At 41.4% G+C, this 27063-nt stretch overlaps 1 protein-coding gene across 1 annotated transcript in view; it reads right to left on the bottom strand.

The window, feature by feature from the left end:
• Positions 1-21815, bottom strand: part of USP42 (ubiquitin specific peptidase 42) — a 32748-nt gene extending 10933 nt beyond the window's left edge. The window contains exons 1-12 of the mRNA XM_081035270.1: positions 21667-21815; positions 17324-17573; positions 15134-15334; positions 8169-8279; positions 6469-6571; positions 5470-5537; positions 4684-4754; positions 3486-3568; positions 2369-2480; positions 1421-1561; positions 1130-1230; positions 87-240 (exon numbers count right to left, since the gene is read on the bottom strand). Coding sequence (XP_080891396.1) covers positions 87-240; positions 1130-1230; positions 1421-1561; positions 2369-2480; positions 3486-3568; positions 4684-4754; positions 5470-5537; positions 6469-6571; positions 8169-8279; positions 15134-15334; positions 17324-17564 — 1386 coding nt within the window. The 5' untranslated portion in view covers positions 17565-17573; positions 21667-21815. The remainder of the gene's footprint in view (positions 1-86; positions 241-1129; positions 1231-1420; positions 1562-2368; positions 2481-3485; positions 3569-4683; positions 4755-5469; positions 5538-6468; positions 6572-8168; positions 8280-15133; positions 15335-17323; positions 17574-21666) is intronic.
• Between the last annotated feature and the right edge of the window lie 5248 nt (positions 21816-27063).

The following is a 27063-nucleotide window of genomic DNA, read 5'->3' as shown; positions in this document are numbered from 1 at the left end:
ACATGGCAACTGCCACAATGTCAGCCTGAGGGTTTGAATGGTCCAGTTAAAACACACCGGGGTTCGTTCTAGCGATGGCATGGTACCTTGATCACGTGAGAAGGAAGCTGTGGTCCGATAAAGCCCGATGTGGCCGGCTTGCTGTTGACAACCCGCTGACCGATCACAGGTCGGGGAGAAGACTGGCCGGGGCTGTGGGCGGAATGGGTAAGTTCACCTCCGTTTTTCACATCGTGGGACCTGGGGACAGAGTGATGTTGCCTAGAGTTACACAGGACATCTCCTTAGAAGAGATTCGCTTCTAACCGCTCTGGACAGCCGGATATGCTGCAGTGGACGGAGCAACACAGGCTCGCCTTTAGGTGGAGGTGAATGGCAGGTGTGCAGGTGGGAGACAACCAGGATAACTGGGCAAATGGCAGTTTCAAACCGCTTTTCCTCCATATCCTGGGGGGGCCTAAAAAATGCATACACGTGACTTGTACTCATCTTTTGTTATCGGTATATATTGAGTACTACAATTTTAATAGTTTTTTTTTCCTTTCTTAAAATGTGTATGCATTTTTTTGGCACCCCCTGTATATTGAGCATTTTCTCAGAGCATTACAAAAAGAAAACTTCATGAAAATCACTTTTAACAGCTACATATTTCAACACATGGGTATGGTACAATTCATATGCTCATTCTGCTACTGCTGAAAATTCTAGAATGTTAATTTTTAGCTATTACAAATGAATACTTTGAAGCACATATGAGACTTTGTCCAAGGCCACACATTTCCAGAAATGGAATTAGCCAGTCTGAGTATGCAGCAGCAACAGGAGAGAAACGAGAAAGGCAACTGGTCGCCTGTGCTCTGGCTGAGAGGTGACCATGCCTTGAGGCCTCCGTAGCCACCAGTCCCGCCTGCCCTTGGCTATCACCTTCCCCGTCTTCCGCATGCGTTTCACTGGTAACCTGCCAAAGAGCTGGGAGCTGAATCAAACTCAGAATCCGTACTCAGAAGCTACCTCCCTTACTCTCCCAAGCATCAAACTGCTGTTTTAAAAATAACCCAACACTGAATTTAAATCTGTTGATGAGATGAACAGAAATGACATAACAGAAAATTTGTTTTCCTGACAATACCTGATATAAAAGAGAACGTATGCTTGTTGACTGAGTACCGATCTAATATCACTGGTAGATACGATGGAATCATTCATCTGATACCAGAGTCCATTGCTAGCCTGCAAAAGAGCCAACAAAAAAGATATTGGATACAATTAGGGAAACAGAGAACACCAATCAGGTGAAACACAAAAATGGAAATTCTCATTTTAACTGTAAAAGTCCCATCTCTCCCCCCTCTACCTGTAAGAATGTCAGGTATCTTACAGTGTATTATAAACAGTTATTAGCAGAATCCACACAGCTTACTTTTATGTAGCAGAAGTAATGGCCAGCATGGCAATTAAAACCAGTGTGTACCAGCACTGCGTACAAAACATAAATAATCGGTTCGCCATTTGGTTGAGACATGTATGGTCGAATATCAAGATACTCAGGATATTTCACATCCTAAACAGAAACAGAAACAGGAAGAAGGAGCTTCAGTTGTGAAGACACAGAGCATCGCATGTGTTCAGGTGTGCGGTGTGTGTGGGGGAGACAGGAGAGCCCTAGGAGGGGGTGCAGAATGCCATAGCCCAGGACGCTCCAGGACCTGACTTGTTGGACCACATGTCGGAGACACCACGTGGGACACACCTGAACCTGTGTATTCAGTGCAAGCTGACTGTATTCTTTACTTTCTTTAAACAAATAAGGATCCACAGTAAGTGAATTCTTCAAATCCGTCAAAGGAGACAGTAACTCTGGACTTCAGTCATCACTTATTTTTATTAATAATTCAGGAATGGATTGTTTATTTTTCTTATAGGCTGACTTCTAACCACTTTCACTCTTCAGAAAGTGGAAAGAAAATGGGGAAATTCAGTGTACTACCAATCAGAAAACAAAAGAACAAACAAGAAAACAAACTTGGATGAAAGAGTGACAAGATGTAGCAGAGACGATTTCTTTGGACTTCAAGTGACACAAGTTCTCCCTGTAGACACATTATCTGCACTAACTATGAAGCTCAGATGCGAGTAACAGTTACCAATTTCAGCATCAGAAAGTCTAACTAGCTAAAAGACAGGAAAAAACACACACAACATACTACTAGCTCGATGCTTTGACAGTTTTTTTCAATACCAAGTGCTGGAAGAACTTAAAAAATCAAGTGACAAAACTGTTCAATTAGGTCATTTATAACCCTTAATAGCTATTGACACTTGGCTCTGAAAGGCTCAACATCAAAGGTTATTAATAATATCCACATACCTTAGCAATTTTTCCTCCAGTAAAATTTGCAAAGCGTTTCAGGGAAAGTGTAAGAACATTGGAGGATCGGTGTATAGTGAACCTCTTTGAAGCTGGAACCATCTTTTTACACCTTGAAATAAACAGGAACAAAGGAGAAGATTAATAAGAATTTCAGTCTTTCCCTTATTATTTCTCTGAAACATTCTAAATGAAGTTTCCAAAAGAACGATACTAGATGGGAAACACAACCCCTTTCAGCCAACAGTGAAAATACTAAAATTTAAAATACAAGAGGAAACTGCTAATTAGCACAAAAGAGAAAAGGAAGCCAGGACCATTCTGAGATGCCCAGCCACACAGGTCACTGATATTTTTAAATTAGGTTAATACAAGTTTCTGTCAATTCAAATCCTACTGAAAAACCTATTAATAGATTATCAGGCTGGTATAATCCTGTGAAAACAAAGCTCTGTCTAGATATAAAAGGAAGAAAAGCAATGATCAGAAATGTCCCTGGAGTTTAAAACAAAGAGAAATCCCTATGGCTTGGACAGAAGAGAACCTTCTTCCCCACAAGATGAGTATTTGATAATGATTACCTATCACCTCGCTATAAAATGAAAATCTACTTAAAACACTTGAAACAGGGATTTCTTCACTCAGGCTCTCTTGACTTCATGGGGAAACATATTAATGAATAATCAAAATTAGACATTCTAGCAGATAGTATCTCAGATCCTGGGTAAGACCCATGGAGAGAAAGCGCCTTAACTCCTCTGGGAGATAGGGACTCCCCTCCACCCCACCTTTCACAGGAGGGTCCAGGAAAATGCACAGACTTGTCACCTCCAGCTGCACCTTCTGTGCAGGCGGCAGCACTAAGGGCTGCTCTCCCTCCATCCCTCCCAGAGGTGAGGCCCCACGTCTCCCCAGGGCGCAGAGGTGTACATCTCTACAGAGTGTAAACAGGCAGACACTGTGAGCTCTGGCTCTCGGAGGACAGAGACCCAGTGTCTCCCCAGGTGGTGTTGGCAGCTAAGCGGAATCTTGAGGGTTATTCAGACACATGGAGTTGTCCCTCCCACCCCCCAGCACCGGCACTACCCGCCGGCACCATCGGGCACCATCGGCGTACTTGCTGCACTTGTATGAGTTTTCTCCGTCCAGCTGCTCCGGCTTCACAAACTGCTCCAGCGCCTTGTTCACACTCTGAGCAGCCTGGGAAGAGAACAGCGGCAACCACATTACCGCTCACGACCACTTGTCAGAAAACAGCAGAAACAAGACTCAAAGGTAAATTTTTACGTAAAAAGAAAATCTTTTATTATGACTTCATTTTTAGACATGTACGCACCAAATTACCTCCTCTCCCATTAAAAAATGAGATTACAGTGAACAAAAATATGTAAAGAGGTTGCTCACTGAGGTATTATTTAAAATTGCATAAAACTGGAAACAAACCAACTACCAGCAAGGAACCAGGCATGTAAACTGGGGTATATCTACTCACTGGACCGCCACATAGCTGCCAAAGCACACACATAGGGAGGTCCCCAAACAGACGTAAGGTGAAATCCCATTCTTATAAATAGCAAATAATAAATTCTGGGATAGTTCATAGCAAACTGTTAAAAAGAATTCATTCAGAGGGATGGGATCATATATATACATATACACACATACACACACACATATATACACACACACATATATATATATATGAGGGTGCCAAAAAATGTATATATTTTAAGAAAGGAAAACAGTATTAAAATTGTAACACATGTATGACGTTGGCATTCATTTGATTAACACCATCTTTTGAGCGAACGTCATACTACACGTTGCTACGTAATTCAATTCAACTTCGAAAGTAATACATAGATAACATCTCTTAAAATGTGTACATTTTTTTGGCATCCTTGGTATATATACATCTGCAGTGTTTCTCATTTTTATCTTAAGCGTGCATTACATTTGAAACCAGAAAAACAAAGCTTAAGAACAACAAAAAACAAGAGTTTAGAAAATGCAAGAAGCAAAACAATTTCTAAATAATAACCACCATCAACTTGGCTGACACAGGCATCAGAATCTGATTTTATTAAGATTTCTTAAGTGAAAAATCAAAGGGTAATAAAATAATTAAGTGTTTTAAGTTTTTTTACAATGCCTACTACAAAGATGAAACAACCACCTCTAAATAAGGTCTTAGCATATTAAATTTTTAAATTCACATTCTCTAATGAGTGTAGTCTAAATTATAAATGAACTATAAATACATGAGGTATGACTGAGTTTTTTAACTTAACTGTCACAACAATGATCCAACTTACCTTTATCTCCAATGTTATATCAAGATATGGATCAAAAGTATCAGAAACACCTTTGCAATTTAAACATTTGACTGAAATAAAAACAAAATGCAAAGTATAAGTAAAGTGTAATCATTATGGCAATCCCAACTATTAAAATGACAGAACACAAAAATAGTGTTTCAGAATAAAACATTTAAAGAAAGTACAGCTTTCCCCGATCAACTTGGGTAAAAACTTCATACTACAGTGTGAGTCAAGTGTCCTGAATTTGGCCCACACACATTGTTGGCTGGAATATAAACAGGTAGAACCTCTTGGAAGGACGATATGGCAATGTCAAATTAACATATACACCCCCTTTGATGCAGAAGTTCTAATATAATAATTTATCCCTCATACACACTTACATGGACATGAAGACACGGTACAAAGATGTTCAATGAAGTGCCGATGGTAATTTAAAAAAGATTAGAAACAGCCTAAGTATCACTGGAGAAGGGACTAAAATAAATGGAATACTATCGCAATGTGAAAGACTGTTAGACCTATATGTGCTGCAATGTAAAAAGACTTCTAATGTTAAAAGAAAAAGGAGAGAGCGAGAGATCTAATATGCTGCCAGTCTGTTCATGCATAGGAAACTACTGGAAAGATGTCCTAGAAACGGGCAGGGGCTGTCCTTGAGAAGGGGGGATGGGAGTCTGGGCTGGACAGAAGAAAGTTGCCATTCTTCACGCTTCCCACTGTTTGCATTTTTTAACCCCACACATGCATCACTTTATCAAGTTTGAAGCAAAAGTTTACCTCTGGATCTTAGGTAGCCTCCGAATATCTGACACACAAGTGTGGTAGCCTGGGTGTGTCTGTCTAATCTGAAAAACAAACAATGGCATGAGAGATGAGTTCTACAGAAATTACAGATGCCATGACCATCTGTTTAAAATCAATTCGAGTTTAAAAGCAAGTACATCTGTGAAAGGACAAGAATTCAGGTAGGAGAGCCACAAAATAATAGGACATCAGTATGTGTGGCAGCCAGAGGACAGTCTTCCTGACCAGGACACAGGGAGGGTGGGAGAGGCAGGAACAGAGGCAGGATGGGGTGAAGGAGGGGCTTTGAAATCAAGGCAGGAATTTGGCCCTGAAACAAAGAGGAGAAGGAAGCTACCCCTAAATAAGACTGTGACCCTGAGTGTGAAGATGGGCTGATGAGGGTAGGGGACATGGAGCGTTGTTCTGTTCCCTAGTCGATCCTCACCCAGACAGTGGAAGCCTGGCTGAGGCAGCGCAGGCAGCAGTGGGAATGGAATGGAGATTTATCCGCATGTTTAGGACATAGCAAGTGGATTAGGACTTATTGTCTAATTGTTTCTCCAATCTTCCTCATGAGTTTACATTTAGACTTTAAGGAAGAAATCGCAGGAATTGGTATCTGACCAGAATAAGAAAAATGCAGAGAACAAAAAGAGGTTCAGAGGCTGGAGGTCAACAGAGAAAATGTTGGGCACAATTAGAAAGGAGAAGTAGTTTGGATCTGCAAGAGATGCTGATATTCTCATATTAAATAATAACAGGACCAATATTCATTTCCTGACATCTATAATTAAACAAATCCAAATTATTAGAGTCAGCATATCTTTTTACATTTTCACCATTTTAAGATAATTGCACATGAGGAAGAGGCAGGGCAAAGTCAAAAGGTGGTGCAAACACTGAGCTCTGCACCTTCATCGGAAAAGGCCAAACTGAATTCTGGAAGCCGGGGACAGTCAGGGAGAAATGACCAGCTGCCGCTGTACTTACTTATTGCTTCCATTCAAGCATGCTTTCTGCATAGCATCAACAGTGTATTGAAGGAACTCATGGGCATCTTCTTGGTTTCCAAAACGGAAGTGCCTAGCTATACCTGTAAAGTTTAAGACAAAGCTTTATCATCACATAATATGCTCGGCTTATAACCTCCAGTTACATCTTACAACAGAGTTGGTTAGAAAACACCTGATAATCATTTAACAAGGGAATAGCACTAACATGAGCTACCCTGAGAAGAGCCTGGACCATCCCCAGAGAGTAGCCACAGTGATGCTATGGCTTTAGCAAGATAATAAAATTGTACTTCAATAAATTCAACTTGGGCTGTATTTTCTCAAGAATTTCCAAATGTTATGTTAGTGCACACATCTTAAATTTGGTGCTAAGGGATCTCCCTAAGGGATTCCATGGAAAATATCAACGTCCAAACCTATCTAAATTCTATCCTGATTACCTACAGATTATATTCTCAGTTGCACAGTAATATTTCAGTCCTATATCTAATTGACCAAACAACTGCAAGACAAAATTACACAAAAAATATCAAATGTATAAACAATATAACAATAAAACATTATACTATATAGAATTTTGAGTATGAATATATATAATATATATATTAGCTTAAATCATGAATTGCCAATATTCTACCAGTTATGACCTACAAAAATGGCAATTTCATGATTCAACCGTGTGTGTTTATATGTTCATGTGTGTATATACACATACACACAGCACTGATATTTTCTTAAAGACTAGGTTTAAAAATGTTAATTATACCTACATATAAATAATTAAACAACAAAAAAATCACTCTCAGCTAAAATTCTGCCAGGATCCAACGATGTTTAAAAAATGTTTGCATTGTCTGCTATGGCCTGTTAATAACACCAGGGCCGATATAGCACCTCTTTAATCTTTAGCAGCTTTTTAGGAAAAAGGATTATAGTTTGTAAATGTATAATTATCCACCCCTATAATTACCTAGGTAGATACCAGATTAGGTGTGTTTTTTTGTTGTTGTTTTTTGGCATGCATTTTTTATTCCATCTCAGTTAATTAAAGTGGTGTAAAAGTTTATTGCAAAAAACACATAGGAAGTGCATAAGAAAATTTCATGCAACCTGTCAAGATCATTACAATGCAAGAGAAAAATTTTAAAGTAATTTAAAAATTAAACAGAAAAAGTGAAATTTATCCACAAATTTGCCAAGTTACGAGCATAAATTTTTCTTTGAGCGAATAATTAACTTTATTTTGGCAATTACTGTCACTATATATTGTAATATTCATTACCTGAATTAAGATGAATTCAAAACTATTTAAAGAAATCTGTGGGACAGTATTCAAGTTAGTTTTACTCAGCACAGAAATCCAAATATCTTGGGGAGGGGAGGGAATCTTTGTAAAATCATCAATGATTTTATTAAGAAATTGAGTTTAAAAAATTTTTAATTTGCTTATATTAAACTGAATACTGCCTTCTTTATTATAGTGTCATCTTTTGCTTTAAGGTTTCAAAATATATTCATATAGTAAATGTTTTACTGACACTGTCTTATTAAAGACATCTCCATGTATAATACAATATATTTGTTTTTTATAATACACAAGGGGCTCATCTCTTACCAGTTAGGCCTTTAAGACCAATTAGCTAATAACTAATATAAACTACTATAGATGATACTTACGCCGCATCTCATTAATGACAAACATGGGTTTAATAACGTCCCCAGGATTGCTGAGCGCCTGGGTGATGTGTGCTTGCATTGTGCACATCATACAAAACCCTTCAGCATGACCTGAAAGACAACAGATAACCCTCCAAATTAGTAAGATATGGCTGTATGTACACATCAAGGGACATTATAAACAAGGGACACACTCCTGAAATGAAATAACAATAACAGCTACCATGTGTCATGCATTGAAGTATATACTCTTATTCATTTTCATTTAATTTTCCAAAAATCTAAGTGATAAGCATATACTGGCTATATGTTACAAGAGAGGAAACTGAAGGTCAGAGTTTAAAATTTGCTCAATGTCAATTAGTTATTAAGTGGTAGACACACAATAATACAGTCATACTCTAATTTCAAAGCCTGTCTTAACTACTCCCTAGACTGGAAAAATAAGAATTTTTTTCTTATACTACCATGTATCTCAAAGGATAAGAGAATGTTTCAATACTAGGGACTGCAAATCTCTCTGTAAATATTCTGGTTTTTTGGGCCACATACAGTGGTCTCTGTTGCTGCTTTTTTCTTTTTTTACACAAGTTTCTAAGCGTGAAAACCAGTTGGCAGAGGCCACGAATGCTGCTAAACAGCTTCCACCCTACGAAGCGCAGAACAGCCCCCAAAACAGAGAATTACCCAATCCAAAACATCAATAGTTCTTAGGTTGAGAAACACTGTCTTAAACTACAGGCTCTCAGAACCTGCCTAACAAAGCTTTAAAAGTCTCGAAAGGACAAAACTATTTCCAATTAACATAAATGTATCTCAGAACAAAGCTAAAAAATATTTATAGGAATAATCATTTTTTAAAAAATCCATCACCCAACAAAAAATTCTAAAGAATACAAGGCATGCAAAGATGCAGGAATGACCAATAGCAAGGAGAAATAAACAGAAACAGATCCAGAAATGACACAGATAATACAATCATAAAACAAGGACATTGAAAAAGACACACATATATTTATATGTTCAAGGAGGTAGAAAAAAGCAAGCACATGTTAAGAAAAGACGTGGAAATGGGTCCAAATCTTTACAAATAAGAAGTAGAACTTCCGAGATGAAAAACACACCACGTGGGATTAATAACAGATTAGACACAACAGAAGAAAAGATAAGTGAATTTGAAAACTTAGCACTACAAGTTATCCATAATGAAATACAAAGAGAAAACAAAAACCTCAAAATAACAACAAAAAAGACAAGCGTATCAGTGAGCTGTGAGACTACCTCAAGTTGTCCCTAATAATATGGATTATAATAATTGGACTCTGAAGGTGAAGGGACAGAATGAATAATGATTGTTTACAAAAGTACAGCAGAGAGAGTTTTCTTAGGGTGATAGGATGGTTTTGTGTCCTGACTTGAGGTGGTGGTTACAGGAATCTATACCTGTGTTAAAACACATAGAAGTGTACACCAAAAAAAGTTCACTTTATGTTCATTATAACACTAAGTTTTTTAACTGACTGAAAGTTATACAAATTTGAAACAGTCATAGACATAAGAACCTCAATAAGCCCCAAACAGAAGAAACATGAAAAAAAAAACTACACAAATTGCTTAAGACAATGATACAAATTTTAAAGAATAAAAACATGTATATAGGAACAAATGTAAAACTGACAACAGACTTTTCATTAGAAACAATGCAAGCCAGAAGACAGTGGAGTAACATCTTTCACGTATTAAAAAAAAAAAATGTCAACACGGAAATCTATACACCATGAAAACATCTTTCAAAAACAAAAACAAGACTCACTTCTGGGAAGATGAAATAGAGGTACTTTTCCCTATTCCTCCCACTAAGTAAAACAAACAACCCTAGACACTGTATATAAAATAAACATAGGAAGATTGTGAAAGGCAGAGAGAAAAAGACAAGCTAGGAACCTCAGGACCCACAGAATAAATGGTGCTGAGTTCCCTGAATTTTCTTTGTGCTTCATATATTCCAGACTTGATGCTGAAGACACCAGCAACCTGGAAATATCAAACAAATGGAGAAAACAAAGCCCCAACGAAAGCTTGCTTTCTCTAGCCAAAAGACCAGGAAAGGGGCAGCCTAGAAAGACAAAACTTTCAGACAGTAATCACTCTAGTCTAGCCAAATACCACAGAAAAACTGTAGCCCCGTCCCTACCCATGCTAGCAAAGGGCAAATGAGGAGCCTAGACTTCCAGCTGCCAGGCTGTACTGAGGCCTCCCAACCCACCCACTGAGGTAGTGTTAGGGAAGGTGGATTAGAAACTTTCATCTACGCTGGGTGGTAACAAACCACAACCCCATCTCAGTGTCAGTGAAGATCAAGTAGGGAGCCTGGGCTTCTCCCCCCCAACCCCCAGTAGTAGAGGCAGTTCATCAAGAGGTCATAATAATCTTAAAGGACAGAGCTTCGAAACATATGCAGCAAACTGATAGAACAGAAAGAAGAAACAGATTCACATACATATTTTATTTCAACATCCCTCTCTCACAACTTGATAGAACGAGCAGACAGAAAAGCACTAAGGACATAGAAGACCACCAGCAACTTTTTCAGTTAACTGAACATAATCAGTGTTTATACAAACTCCAACAAACATAGCAAAATACACGTTGTCCTTAAGTACACATGGAACATTTAGCAAGCTAGACCATGCTCTGGTGTGTAAAACAAGTCTCAAGTTTAAAAGGATTCAAACAATAAAAAATATATTCTCTCACAGCAATGGAATCAAACTAGAAATCAGTAACAGGACAATTTCTGGAAAATCCCCAAACATTTGGCAACTAAACATACCTCTAAATAATAATAAGGACCAATTAGAAAGTATTTTAAAGTAAACAAAAATATATGACATATCAAAATGTTTGGGAAGCAACTAAAGCAGCCCTTAAAGGGAAATGTATAGCATTAAACCCTTATATTGGAAAAAATGAAAGATCTCAAGTCAGATGACTTCAGCTTCGACCTTAAGAAACTAAAATAGAGCACATTAAATCCAAAGGCAAGTAGGATAAAGGGAATAATAAAAACAGTAACAAACATTAATGAAACAGAAAACAAAATAAAAATGACACCGGGAGTTATTTGAGAGCAATTAAGATGAATAAAGCTCTAGTCAGGCTAATCAGGGGGAAAAAAAAGACACAAATTAACATCAGGAAAGAGAGATAGAAAATCACTACAAATCCTAAAAAGATTGAAAGGAATAGTAAGAAAACATTATGAACACTTTTATGTCAACACATTCAACAACTAAGACAAATTCCTTTAAAGACACAAACTACCAAAGGTCCCTGATGAGAAAATAGATAACCTGAATAGGCCTGTATCTATTAAAGATATGACCAAGTGGGCTCATCTCAGGAATACAAGATTGGCTTAACATGCAAGCAAACACTCAACATGGTAAAGAGCATCTACAAAAAATCGACAGCTAACATCATGATTAAAGGTGAAAGACTACATGCTTTTTCCTGAAGGTTAAGAAAGAGACACGAATGTCTACTCCACCACGTCTATTCAACACTGTAATGAAGGTCTTGGCCAGTGCATTACAGCAAGAAAAAGAAATAAAAAGCATTCAGACTGGAAATGAAGAAGCAAAATTTTATTTATCCATGAATCACATGATTGTTTCTATATAAAATCTTAAGAAATCCTTTTCTAAAAGACACTACTGGAATTAATAAGTGAGCTTAGCAAGGCTGCAAGATATAAGATCAATATCCAAAAATAAATTGCATATCTATATTCTAGCAATAAACAATCAGATATTGAAATTCAAAAAATATCACCATTTGTAATAGCTTCCAAAAAATAAAATACTTAGGGATAAATCTGATTTAAAAAATGTGCACATTAGGGGCCGGCCCGGTGGCGCAGGCGGTTAGAGCTCCATGCTCCTAACTCCAAAGGCTGCCGGTTCTATTCCCACATGGGCCAGTGGGCTCTCAGCAACAAAAATAAATAAATAAATAAATAAATAAATATACTCTTCTCTACATGTTTAAAAAAAAAAAATTGTTAAAAAAATGTGCACATTATAATTGTACACTGAAAACTACGTAACACTGCTAAGAAAAATTAAAGATCACCTAACTAAATGGAAAGGTATCCCTTGTTTGTGGACCAGAACACAATATTGTTTAGATGTCAATTGATCCCAAATTGATTTATAGATTCAAAACAACCCCAATCAAAATCCCAGGAAGCTTTCCTGTAGAAATTAACTAATTGATTCCAAAATTCATTTGGAAATGCAAAGGACCAAGAATGGCCAAAACAACTTTGAAAAAGAAGGAGTTATTGAAAAATAAAAATAAATATATAAAATACATAAAGTTCTGAGGGAAAAATAAGAAAAAGAAGAACAAAGTTGGAGGACTTACCTGATTTAAAACTTTTAAATATACAGTAATCAAAACACTGAGTTATGGTGTAAAGATAAACAGTGGAACAGTGGAACAGAATGGAGTCCAGAAATAGGTCCATATGTATATGGTCAGCTGACTTTTAACAAAGGTGCAAAGACAATTCAGTGGAGAAAAGACTATCTTTTCAGCAAACAGTGCTGGAACAACTGGACACATCCATCTTGAAAAACATGAACTTCGATCCATTCTTCACACCATAAACAAAAACTAACTCCAAATGGATAATTGACCTAAATAGAAAAGCTAAAACTATAAAAGTTCTAGAAGACAACATAAAGAAAATCTTTTGTCACCTCTGGTTAGACAGACTTCTTAATACATTAATACACCTAAAGCACAATTGATAAAGAGAAAAAATAATGAAGAGGCATTCTTCAAAACTGAAAATATGCTCTTCTAAAGGCAGTGTGAAGAGACTATTTTCTCCAGACTGGGAAATAATACTTGCAAATCACATATCTGATAAAGGACTTCTATCCAGATAATATAAAGAACTCTCAAAACTCAACAATAAGAAAATGACCCAACTGGGCAAAAGATACAAACAGGCGCTTCAGCAAAGTAAACATATGAATAGCAAATGACCATATGGAAAGATTATTCATTGGTGAAGTGCAAATTAACAGCGCAGTAAGACTCTACTATACTACATACCTATTAGAATGGCAAACATTGGAAAGACTGATCATTCCAAGTATTAGATGAGATACGGAGCAAAGGGAACTTTCAGTCACTGACGGTGGGAGTGTAAAATACCACAGTCCCTTTGGGAGACAGCTTGAAAGTAGCTTCAAGTTAAGCACACACATACCATAGGACCACACCATTCCACTCCTATTCACCCAAGAGAAATGAAGACGTCCTTATGAAGACTTATTTACAAATATTTTCTGGAGCTTAATTTGTGATGGCCCAAAATGGGAAACAACCCAAATGTCCATCAATAGGTGAATGGAGAAAAAAATTGTGGTCCATCTGTATAATGGACTTCTACTCATCAATAAAAATTAACTACTGATACATTCAACAGCATGGAATAATGCTGAAATAACTGTGGTGAGTGAATGAAGCCAGGCAATATGAGAATATATACTGTACATAATTCCACTTACACAACATTCTAGAAAGCACAACCTAATCTATAGTTGTCTGGGGGGAAGGCGTAAGGGGGAGGGAGGGTGGAAGGGAGTGATTTCAAAGGAACACTGGCAAACTTCAGGGATGGTGAATAGGTTCATCATCTTAATTGTGGTGACAGTTTCATGGGTGTATACAAATGTCAAAATGCATCAAATTGTGCAATTTACTGTATATCAATTATACCTCAATACAGCTGGGGAAATAGAGAGAGAGAAAGGGGGGGGGAACGAACTACCAATAGCATAAAAGATAGGCACCTAATTCTGGACACGGGAGCTGCTGAATTTTGGTAGGTCCTCTCTCGCTGCCCAGGTGCCAGTGCTGGGTTTTCATCCACACCCTACTTTCATTAAGCGCAAAAGTAATAGGAAAGCTGTCTGTGGGGAATGAATTATGGACTTAGAAAGGGAGAAAATGAGGGCAAACAGAACGTTCATTCTGTAATTTAAAACTCACTTGGCACAAACACTTCTAGGCAGTGAGATTCTAGGTGATTTTCTTTTGGTTTCTTTAAATTTTTCTGTACTTTCCAAATTCTTTACAAGCATTATTTTGCTCTTTTGGGGTGGGGGGGCAAACATTTTAAAAGAACCAGTTTAAATTCTCCATTAAGTAAAGAACTATTCAAAAAGAAACCAAGGGGTTTTTACCCTGATAATTAATGAATAGCACTTGGACATACGCAAATCTGAGCATTAATGTAGATCAAAGAACAGGGAAATTTCATTTATAAAGAATGAAGGATATTTGCAATATATGTCGAAGGTCAAAACCTCAAAAAACAGATATGTTCTAAATTCTGAATTTTTCTAGTCAACCACTAAGTTGGCTTTCACCTAATTAAAGACCATAATATGTTTTAAGTGATTTCCTGCCTTTTAGGTTGAAAACTGAGCTCTCACCCGCTACAAGGAAAGTCCTGTATGAATTTCCAGAGGTTCCTCTGCACTAAGGCTTCAAGCCTGTAAAGGAATCAGGCCTTATGACACAGGATGGATGCCAGGACAGCCGGGGTTTCTTAACCCTGCTGTTCCCACTGTTGGTGGCAGACATGCGATTCACATTTTTTAGCAAGTGTAGAAAGCCAGCAGGAGGTTCAGAAATGCCAACTGCTGATAAATTATGTTTCTTTTTAAATAGCTTCACAGTTCAAATTAGGTGCAAAATGCTTTTTATGCAACCTGAGTACAAATCCTAAGAGTCTTCCTCCACAGTTTCTACAAGAATAAACCAACTCCTTAGTGATCACAGGATTCTTGGCTTAATTCCTCACTTCCGTATCAGAGGAAAAAAATGAAAGGTTAGTTATCACGACACTACACACATAACATAACGTAACACAGAACACTTACATGTCTTGGAGTGTTCATGTGATAGCATATAATTGGCGAGAGGTGGTGTGTAAGTTAAACACTGCAATGCTGCATTGGCAAAACAAGTATTGCCCAAGTTTTGGAGCCCAGCTCCAACTCTATGAGTCTGTTGCCACTTAAGACAAATCTTCTCAGATGGGAAAAGAACTTTTTGTGGAGGAGCAATGCCATCACCGAGGGCTAGAAAAATAAACAACAAATATTTTAAAACAAAACTTTGCATGCTTTTTGAAGATAAATAAACAGCAACCCATCAAACCTGAATCTGATCAAGATTCTAAACCTTATCACCAGCTAATGGGAAATACAAGGGAGAAAGGGACAGTTTTAAAGACAGCAGTCAAAATGTGGGAAACTCTAAATAATTTGGTTTCTTCAATAACTAAATTATAAGGACAATGGTGGGGGATGAGGGGAGGTTAGACAAACGTAAAAGACGTCCACCATATGCAAAGTATAGACCTTGTCTGGATGTTCAACAACCAACTCTTAAAAATAATCATATGACAACCAGGGAAACTTGAATATTGACTGGATTTTTAATATAAAGATGTTTTAATTTTTAAAAGAACTATTTAGATATACACATTAAAATATTTACAGATGAAATATGAAGTCTTGGATGTGCTTTAAAAGGATGTGGAGTTGAGGAGAGGCGTGAGTAGCGGCATAATTAGCCATGAGTTGATAAATGTCAAAATTGACTGAGTACATGAGTGTTCATTATAATTACTTTTATATCTATTAAAATGGTTTCACAATGAAAAAATTTGAAAATAAATAACAATCAATAGACAGTACAGGACAAGTCGATTCTCGGTACCATTTGCTATGGATGCCTTTACTCAGCGGCCCTCCATCACTGTCATCCTCGCCATCATCTCACCTATTGAGGCCTCACTGTGCATCAGACTCGGTAGTGATGTCATCCCCATTTTACCCGATGTAAACACACTGGCTGTTCGGCACCACTATACACATTTGTAAGTATACTACATATATGTGGTCTACGAAAGATTTTCATCTATTTTTAAGACTAATAAACAGATTGCTAATAACAATTATTCTAATAAAACTCAGGGGAAGCTCAAAAAACAACTTACTGAGGAAAGCTCAAAACCATCCATAGCAAGCCTACTTTTTCAAAAGTTTGCCAGTCCTTGGTGCTACTGAAGACTGAGATGCCCAACAGATGATTCTGTATTCTAACAGAGATACTAATGAGTATTTCAGTATGCAAAGGTAGGCTTCAGCTTGGTGGGAAATGAAGGGCAAAACCAGGAAAAGAGAGATGAGTGTGTAGAGAGTGGGACGAGGGCCCCCAGAAGGGCAAGGTGGGATGATGTGAGCTAAGTCCTGAGAGAGAAGCGCTCTAGCAGGCTGGAGTCTGAGCAGACATCCTGCGGGAAAGTCCGTAACCTCTCTGTGTAACTTTCAATTAAACTGTTTTGTGATTATAAAATTTCCCCCCACCCAAAACACCTTCATCAAATCACACCACTCACCCCACATCACAGCATCACTTTTACTAAGAGGACCCAAAACAATAGAAAGGCCAAATTATTCTAAGCCAAACATCGTTCTATGTAGGAACTAACCTATTTTCTTTGCATTTCAAAGCTTCCAAATCCAAAAGCCTCAGAAGCACCAACTAAAGTGTCAATGCCTTATTTCTCCGGATGAGTTTTAACAAATGTAACCACATTTCTATAGTTTTAACACATGAAACACTTACAATTTCTGCTCTCTTTCAACTAGCTTTAGTACTATAGATGATATTGACTGGTCAAAAAAACCCCACCAAAAACCCAGTATTTTTAAAAACATCTTTAAAATTTTAAAAGATAGACATCTATTTAGGGAACTACAGTTAACTGACAAGTTAACAAAATGCTTGCCCATCTCACTTCTCACCAAGATAAAGTTTATCCTTCAAAAAATTAGAAACAAAAAAACTACTAATATCATAGTACCTAAAAATAACCTACCCTGTTATGATAGTATGTTAATCATGAACAAGCAACAGAGGAAAAGGAAGCCTGTCACAATGTAACTACTGCCGGCTCAGGTGGCAACATATCTTGCAAAATAAGCCTCGCCTGAAACTACCAGGCCATTGACAGCATTTATCAGGAGTTTCTTGGAGTGATCCTGTCTCTTAAAAAGTACCTTGATCCTTTTGTGGTGAGGGCTTTGATTTATCAGCTACAGATGAACTTGAATAAACTACAGCACCAGGTACTGGTCCTAAAGAAAGCGTGTGACTTGAAACATCATTTAACGAAGACACAGCACCCCAGCTGGCAGAACCTGTATCCATGTCTCCAGGTGAGACCGCCTCAGAACTGCCAGGCTGATTCTGATAGGCTGACGGGGCTGAAGATTCAGAAGCTTTGTCAACTATGGTCATTGTTCAACTCTGCAAAAGACGAACAGCATACATTTGTTTCATAAAGTTAGAAAAGTAATCTACTTATTTTACCATTAGATGTCAGAAAGTTATTTAAGCCATTTTGAATTATTTTCAAACAAATCACCCAAATATAAAAGCAACAGTATTTTTAAACTTTGCAATCATTTCCCTGGGACATTTAGCATTGTGCTAATATGAACATATCAACAATTTTAAATTGTAAAACCTTCAATGAAATATTTGACTATATGTTGTCATTCTAATTCCTTGCCTCCTGAAAGTCTGATATTTCAGTTTATAATCAGGTATCTCAATTTCCAAATCCATACATTTACCAAATGCCTACACTCTTCTCCCTATTGCTTAAAACTAGAATGGAAATGCACTAGTACATTTGACTCAATTTTCAATTCATATATAACGCCTCAGGGAAAAGTCTCAACTATACAAAGAGAAAATCTAGCTTTAATTTTGAGCATAAAGTTCAAAAGACATTGTTTGAAATACACTTTTTTTAAATACAGGAAGTCTCACTTTTAAAGTACATTTTTCTGAAGAGGCTCAATTATTTGGTAATGTACGACTTTTTAAACAAAGCCCGTAACACATTAGTGACATCAAACTTGAACACAAATACATGTTTTAAAAATACTTAATTATAATTTTCTCTCCAAGTCCTATTTTAAAATCTTAGGGCTACCCCTAATTGAGCATCTTCTATGTATACTGGGCATTGTATTAATCGCTGAACATACATTAACTTAATTTTCATAATGAACCTATGAGAGATTGGACAGAATCTACAGGGTCTATAAAAGGGAGCAACTATAACCCCAACTAGTCAGCACCTGGGACTAGGCACCAGATCCAACATTCCCAGCTAGGCTCCTGCTGACTGTACCAACCCAGTCAATTGATTGCTTTTAGTTATGTTTCCCAAATTGCCCAGTGGCCACCAAATCTGGTATGCCACTCCTCTGCAGATAACCTTCCAAGTGGACCCCGACTGCCCCAGCACTACACCCTAACCCTAGACCTGGCGCTGCCTGAGCCAGGAACCTCTGCAAACACTCCCCATGGTCCAGTCCCGCCTGCTCTCTCCGGGCTCTGCGCACGCTGCTCTGTTTTACCTAACTCTCCCCCATCCTTCCACCTCCGGCCAGTTAACACTTCCACTTCTCAGTTTAGAATTCACTTCCTCTGGGACACTTTCCTGGACAAACCCCTCCCCCAAGACTGGTTAGAGCCCCTTCTATCGGCTTCCAGCCTGTTGGTACTGATTTATACTTGTTCTTTTTCCATCATGTTCTCATTTATACCCCCTGACCTGGCATCCAGAAGGCTTTCCATACATGTGTTGAACAAATGAATGAATTCTGGAGATAGAAAGTAACTAGTGTTTGCTTTTAGCACCAGTTTGTGCTGAGTGATTTATACACAGTATCTCATGTAATCCTTAAAAACTCTGAAGCAGGAATGGCTTTAAAACTTGTATTAAAATACATCCCGTACAGTAAAAGGACAGTAAATACCCATGTACATGCAATCTCAACAAGTGTTACAATGCACTGCCTGCTCACAAAGTTTTTTTTAAAAGCCTTAAAATTTTGTTGTAATTTTTAACTCAGGCATGATTTTCACCCCCAAAAAATACAACCTAAAGAAACCTTTTGGAATCTTATGTAGAAACAGAAGAGTAGAGGTTAATTAGATCTTAATAAAATAAAAACTGAACTGAAATTTTAAATCAATCTAAGATACTGGACTTTCATTCAAGAAGAACACTTAAGCCATATTGTCCAAATAAAGTTTACACTTTCCTCATCAAAGAGTCAAAAGGTGAAACAGTGTGGAGACAAGAGTAAGAAAACAAAAGAAGAGGAGGAAGAGAAGTAGGAAAAGGAAGAAAGTCGAAACAGTAATAAGGAAAGGGTAATCTAACCTTATTTACAGTGACATTAAATAGCAAGACTTTGATTTTCCCAGGATAAACATCCCTTCAGGGCAATCATTAACAAATGACCAAATAAAACCATTTTACTGGTTCCAATTGCTGTTTTTTGGGGAGAGGCGGGGCGGGGGAGCTCTTAAGTGAAAAACATTAAGGAATGCATACGTCTCAATCATCAATAACTGTACAGAGTTATAATTTTGGGAAAATAAACCAAAACCATCCATATGTGTTCATTTCTCTATTCAGCCAATGAATTCTTACCCTACAGCCTTATGAGGCATCAAACTAAACGCCATTGGCTACAGAGATGAAACCTTTCTAGAAGCGGAGCAATATTGTGCAGGACCTATGATGCACAGTCACATGCTCTTCAGTCTCAATACGGCTTCTCAACATCACTGTTACAAGTCTCAAGGCTTGTAAGCAACCACTTCAGTGAAAATTAAACATTTCTCTCAACATCTGCTGGGGATAGATATACAAAGTTACAAAAGCATGTTCGGAAAAAAAATGAGTACTCCACAGAGCAAGGCTGGATGAGTGTGGAGAAATGAGACAAAATGACTTCACGAGTATTTCCTTTGCTGTAAATACAATTTTTATTCAAAAGTGTTAAAATTCTCAGTCCCTTATGTGGTATTTCATGGTGTTTCTACCCAAAGCCAAAAGGAATCACGCTTTTTTTTTAAAAAAAGAATAAGTATATGCTATTTAAACATAGTAGCACTCCACATACATTGAGGTAATATCAACATCAGTAAAAAGAAACTGTTACATTCTGCTTTTTCATGAACAATGCAGTCCACTCGTTCTTGCACTTGCTTTAAGACACAATCTTGACTTCAATTACTTTTAAGTCAACAAAACAACTAAGCCTTAAACCTTTAGAAATGAAACACTGTAGACTGTATTCAATGTCATAGAAAAGAAAGTGAAACTGACCTTAAATAAAAACAAATAAGTGAAACTGATTATTCATGTCCCCTATGCACTTTGAATGAAAAATACAGTCAAAAGAGTAGAATTATGTTTAAAATCTACAACCCTCAAAAAATTTTCTGAGTCTCCACAAAAATGGATGAGAACCTACAACACTGTTGTTATCTTGAGAAATAGGCGTCAACTAGTTTTTCAACCAGTTTTAGTTATTTTACTGTATTTACTTTAAACAACCAACATGTTTTCCTGTAAACAAATCAACCTTAAGGCCTTCCTGAATATAAAAGAGCTATTCAACAAAAGTAATCTCTCAACTGCATTCATTATAATGAGGTTAAAGTCCTAGATTGTAAAACTTCTGTCCCGTCAGATTTTCACTTCAAACGTCTGAAACTTATGTCCTTTTCCGCCCCCGACCCCTCCAGGTAAGTTGGTTTTTCCCGTCCCGAAGATAAAGACCACCGCCGAGACACACAGGCTTTGGGGACGCGCCGCCGGGGCCGCACGGCCCCTCCCCTCCCCCGGAGGGTGCCCGCTCAGCCCGGCGGCCCGCGTGGGTAACTCCGGCACTCGGCGGAGGAGCCAGGAGGACCGCCCCGCGAGGGCGGACCGGCGCGGAGGGAGGGCGGCGAAGGGGCGCCCGGGTGGGAAAGTTTGTCTCTTTCGGGGGTGGAGTGGGGGTGAGATGCGAGCCCCGGGGTCCGAGGGACGCTCGGGCGCCGGAGGTGGCAGCCACGCGGGGGTCAGCGGGCGGCCGGGGACGCCGGGCTCCGCGGTCCGCGGCCAGCAAGCACACGCCCACCCCGGGCAGACCGGTGCCGGCCAGGCCGCCCGGGAGCCGCCCGCTGGGCCAGGTCCTCGGGCCGAGGGGGCGATCTGGGGCCGGGTGGGGGTGGGAGGGCAGTGTCCATGGCAACCAGGGGGTCCGGCCTCCCCCCGCAGCCCGGCTCTCCCGCCGCCCCGCCGCCGCGGCCTCCGCCCCCTCCCCAGCGGCCTGGCCGCGCCGACGGTGTCGGCACTGCCACCGGCGCGGCGGGGTCCCGGGCGGCCCGCGGCTGCGGAGGGGGCGGCGGGCAAGGGGCCGCGCCAGCCCCCGGCGGGCCGCGCCGGCAGAGGGGTGGCCCGGCCAGCTGCGGCCGAGGCGAGCGGAGCGCTCTGCGGGCCCCACGCCGGCCAGCGGCGGGCGGGAAGGAGGCGGGAGCTTACCTGACCCGGCTCGGCGCTCGCTCCATCCCCCTCGGCCGCCGCCGCCGCCGCCGCCGCACACAGCCCAGCCGCCCGGCGGGGGACAATGACGTGCCTCCATCCGGGCACCGCCGCCGCCGCCTCCGGGTCAGCGCCGCGCCCGCCGCGCCCCTCCGGGCCGCCAGGGGGCGCGCCAAGGCCGCGCCGGCACGCGCCGCCGCCCAGGGGCCGTCGCACAGGAGGCGCGGCGCGGCGCGCAGTTAACGGGCCGTTCGAGCGCGGGAGGGGCGTCGCCCGAGCGCCGCGGGCGCAGGCCGGAGCGCGCGTCACTGGAGCGCCGGGCGCCGCGGAGCGAGCGCGCTGATTGGCGGGGCCGAGACCGCGCGGCGCCGCGGGGTGAGGTCCTTTCCCCGAACCAGGCCCGAGGTAACCCCTCGCTGTCCGCGCCCGGGCCCGGGCCGCGCCGGTGCACGCCGGACGTGCGCTCCGGAAAAACCTGCCTCGTGCGCTGCGCCGCTGTGACTGCGGCGCGGGTCCCTCGCCGTCAGGTTTCACAAGTGTAGGTTACAGTGGGCGGAGGACGTTAAACCTGAATCCAGAAAAGGGCATCGCCCTCGCCATCACGATTTCATCTCGAGTCCGCGCTTTCCACAGCCCTTGGGGAGCAGCCAGACCAACTCCTGCTCCCGGTGCCAGGTCGCTGACGCCAACCAAGTCCCGGGTGTTTGCACCGCCGGGTCCAGCAGAGAACCGGTTCCCGGTGGCACCTCCGCTCCGTCACGACCCTGCTCCTCTCCCTGCTGTGATGACGGGCGCGGCGCTCTCCCGCACTCACCTGTCGGTCTCTCTCGCCCCCGCCCGCACAGGCCTTGCCCCCTTGGACCCAGTCACAGCCCCCCACCGCCCCCGGGGCTGTGCTCCCCCCCCCCCCCCCCGGCCACCTGTGCTCTGGCCACGCCCATCCCGCAGCCCCCCTCTGGCGCTCCCTCTCCAGTCCCTGCATTCCCTTTTCCACCTTCTTACTGGGGCCAGGTGGTCTTTGCTTTTTCCTTCTTCCTTTCTTTTTCTTCAAAACTAATGTATTTTAAAGATGACCTTTCGGAGACACACAGGTCAGCTGTTGCTCCCCTCCTCAGCGCCTTCCGCCACTTCTTGGCCCACAGAAAAGTCTAGACGCCTTCCCCAGGCATTGAAGCCTCCAGTTCCCTTTCCGCTTTTCTGTGTCCCCGCCACTTTTGTATGTGTCCCAACAGGCTTTTACAGGTAAACACCCGCTCCTCCATGGGCTTATGGAAATCCTACGCTGTGCCACTCCCTGAAGCCCTGCTTAGTGCCCCTCAGAATCTCATCACTCCCCCTACAGATTGCATACACCTTATGGTAGCGCTTACTCCACTATTACTAAGGAAGAAATCACTGGAGTGGTAAAAATATCAGTGACGCGTAGGGAGCAGAAGTCCTTTGAGGAAGTACTCAGAGGAAACAAAAAGGGCAAAGGTGAATGTCAAACCTCCAAATTTCAGTGCCCACTTTTGGGATACACAGCACAACTTACTTCCTGAAGAAGAACGGTTATGGAATTTCACTGATAGCCCTTTCACTATTAAGAGATTTGTAAGAACAGGCCAGCCATAGGGATGGACTCAGTAATTTGCTTGCCTTTTCCAAATGACTTTTAGATCATTAAATACAGAATGAGAAGGAATTAAAGAGTCAAATCCTTAATGTCCACCTGAGCTTTGCGGTATTTCACAATGCTTCCTTTGGAAGTCACATTAGAAATTTGGCTTCTAATTTCATTTTCCATTTCATATTCTATTAAAAAAAAACTGCCCGTGCAGCCAGCCTTTTAATACAGTACCTGAGCAACTTGGGTAGGAAAAGGGATTAAACACACACACGAAGTACAACAACAACAACAACAAAACAAAACAAAACCATCCCTGAGCAATCTTTACCCAGAACAGGCTCTTGGAGGATTGCACGGCCCCCTCCACTGTGCCTTGAAAGCAAGCATAGTGGCCCTTTCCTCTAAAGAGTTTCAGTGCCACTTATTATAGCAAACTGACAACATAAATGGAGAAGTTACAAAAGGTATTAGGAAGTCCCTGCCTTCAAACAGTTGGGTCTTTGGCCAAGATGGTAAGCAAGCTTGCCCCAGAAACTCCTTTTCCTCCAGACAAGAGCTTAATCCCAAGTGAATGCTCTCTGGAGAAGATTTCACTTGGCCTCTAACAAATCTCTACAGAGATTACTTAACCAGTTATCTTTACCAAAATTGTCTTCATGCTGAAGGCAAACTGACCCCAAGTGATCCACCCCCCAGTCCGGGTAATTACTTGATCAAAGAGTAAAAGGTGTCAGAGAGGAATAAATTAGATTTCTGAGGACCTCCACATGCTTAGGAAGCCTGGAGTGGAACCGTTAATGCCCTACCCAGATCCCCTTTCTGGCTGACACCCATTCCACCCATTCTGCTCCCAGCTGCTATGAGTGTTAGCCACCAAAAAGTCCCAGCTGCCCCCTTCCTTCTCCTGACAACTGCTCTGGGCCGGAGGGGAGCTGCCTGGTGGGGAGGTTAACCACGCCCACCTCCCCCTCACAGCCTACCCCGATGGCTCACTGACACAGGTGCAGAAGGGCCTGCTGTAGGAGGGCATCACCAGTTTTGTGATGCAGTTCACGCTCCAGAATTCCAGTGGGATCAGAAGGAAGCTCCTGTCCCACTGAGGCTACATCCTTGCTTACCTCCTTTCCCTCCTTCCCTTTCTCCTCTGAGCGCTCCCTCGATGTATCACGTGCACCCCAATTCTGTCTCAAGCCCTGCATGTAGGCAGCCTGGCTTAAGACAGTCAATACCATGACTGGTCCTAAGAAGCAGAGTCTAAGGATAGGATTTGGGTGATAAGCAGGACACTGATAGGCTGTGTCATGGGGTTAGGCTCCCACCTGGGGGGCCCCGAGATGGGAGATGGGTAGAAGGGAGTGTGTTGGCTTATTCAATCTCTCTGGTATTGGAGGACATGGGGGAAATAGCAATTAAAAGAACTGTGAAACTGGGTGGTTACTGATGCTGTAACAAGGGAAAAATGACAGGCTCCAGGCAATGTCAGTCATCAATATGAAGCAAAGCATATAGGCTCCTCGGCAGCCTGTAACCACCACCTGCAGTGTGAGGCCAGGCAGTCCTGAAGACCAGGCTCAGGCTCATTTAAAAGGAGCAGACCTTTAGAAATGGTTGACTCCTCAGCTGGGTCTGCCTGCAACACCAAAGTGAGGCTCTGATGAAGAAGAGCTGGGCCCCTGAGCCCACACATGAGGATCTAACCACAGCACAACTCAGATGCCTCTGGACTATTTGGGCTCCACGAAGTAGCCCACTCCCACCCCAACCTGAAGTCTAGCAAAAGCCTCAAGACAATGCATTCTTCAGAATCTGCCCCCGTAATGCCCCGGACCACTAGACTAATCACTGAGGTTAGGTCTCAGAATGGTTGGACTGGAGAAGTGTTAGGCCTGCTTGGGGAGGAGTGGAATTTACATTGAAGGAGCTGCAGGACCTGGCTAATATGTACCAGTAGGACTGTAAATAAGCCTGAAAATGGATCCCAAGGGAGCTAAATCAAAGGGGAGGGATAAAAGAGAGTTTGTACCTATGCGGACAGTCTCCTGTAATATAGATCTAACACTCTCTCAAGGGCCCTGAGTGGGCTGGTTCTGATACACTGTGTGGATGGTACTTGGCAAAAGAAATGACCACATTAAATGAAGTCGAGATGCCATGACTTCCATGGTAGACAGTGAAGGAAGGGAAGGGATCAATAGCCTCAGGGAAGTGAACATGCTAGAATGGGTCCCTCCCGCAGACTATATTCTATGAGAAGGCCTGGAAGATGCTATTTACCAAGGCCATGGGGGGCGGGGGGGTTCACCACCAGCTATGTGGAGGAACTCAGTGGTGAATGTCATCTGTAGGCTGGGGCAGACAATAGGGGATGCTGTTCCAGAAGTGGGCGCTCTAGAAGCAGGGCAGTGGGGGGATAGGCTCCTGGAGTGACAGAGGCTGGGTGGTAGCACTTACTCATCAGAAGCAAGGTGAGCCTGATTGCTGTAGTCAGAACAGCAGTTAGGGGCACCTGACTTGCAGGGATATATTATACGTGGAGATAGCTAACAGAACATGGGGCAAGACAGATGGGCAATCAACAAAGACATAATATATATCATCCAATGTTATGTATATATGGATATATATATTACATATATATATATATATACACATATATATATATATATATATATATATATATATATATGGATGTATAGAAGCCTATCAGGTATCCTAGTGGAAAGCCACAATCACCTGCCCAGTTTCCCCACCTGAGCCAGGTCTCTGATCCAAAACACCCTTTCAGTAAAAGAGAAGCCAGATTCATGGCAAGTGTACGCAGTAATGATTCTCCAAATCCTTTCCCTGGCTTTTTAAATTACTTGGGTAACCATACACTGGGAAAGAGGAACATTCAGATATTTCCAGGCTATTGGTTATAGAGTCCAAGTTAATGCAGTTGGATGGGACCTAAAGCACCCACAGGGCTCTCTTTTTGCTAAAGGAGCAAGAAGATATGAGATCAAGTAATACGCTGAGTCCTGACCTAGGTCCCTCAGTGGGTCCATTGGGCCCATAATGCTCATTTCCCAGATTCCCAAATGGTCATACTTAGCAGTTGGCAGAACCCTCACATTGGTTCCTTGACTTGTAGAGAATGAGCTCTTGCAGTAGAGAAAGCCATGTGGAAACTCCAAAACTGCCTTCTCTGGCCCAGAGGGTAACACTTGGGGGAAATGACTGAGAATAGGGCCACACTGTAGAGGATGTAGAGGAGGCTAGTGGTCTCCATCGTGTGCTCATGTAATTCCCTAGCCTGACCCCTGAAAAATGGGTTGGATCATGGAAGATGACAGTGAACTATTACAAACCTAACCATCAAGGACTCATCCAGCATCAGCTTAATCCCACCACTCCATTCCTTGGCGTTCTTCTGTACCTACCACAGCATGAAGTAGTACCTAGAATCTCTTAGCGAATCCTTGCTCTGAGCCCCTCTGGGCAAACATAAACCAAGCCCTTTACCTCTATAGATTTTACTCAGAATCTAATTTTACTCATTCTATATAAGTATAGAATGAAGAAGAAATCATATAAACACCAAAAACTAGATTAGTCACAAAGCATACCGTTTTCCCCCGAAAATAAGATCTAGCTGGACCATCAGCTCTAATGAAGACCCAGTCTTATATTATATTAAAATAAGACCTGGTCTTATATTAATGTTTGCTCCAAAAGATGCATTAGAGCTGATGGTCTGGCTAGGTCTTATTTTCAGGGAAACACAGTATTTAAAAGAAGTACCTACC

The sequence above is a fragment of the Rhinolophus hipposideros genome (assembly GCF_964194185.1).
Source record: "Rhinolophus hipposideros genome assembly, chromosome: 23".
Lineage (NCBI taxonomy): Eukaryota > Metazoa > Chordata > Mammalia > Chiroptera > Rhinolophidae > Rhinolophus > Rhinolophus hipposideros.
The sequence above is the reverse complement of the archived record's forward strand: the minus strand, read 5'-3'. Positions and strand labels throughout refer to the sequence as shown.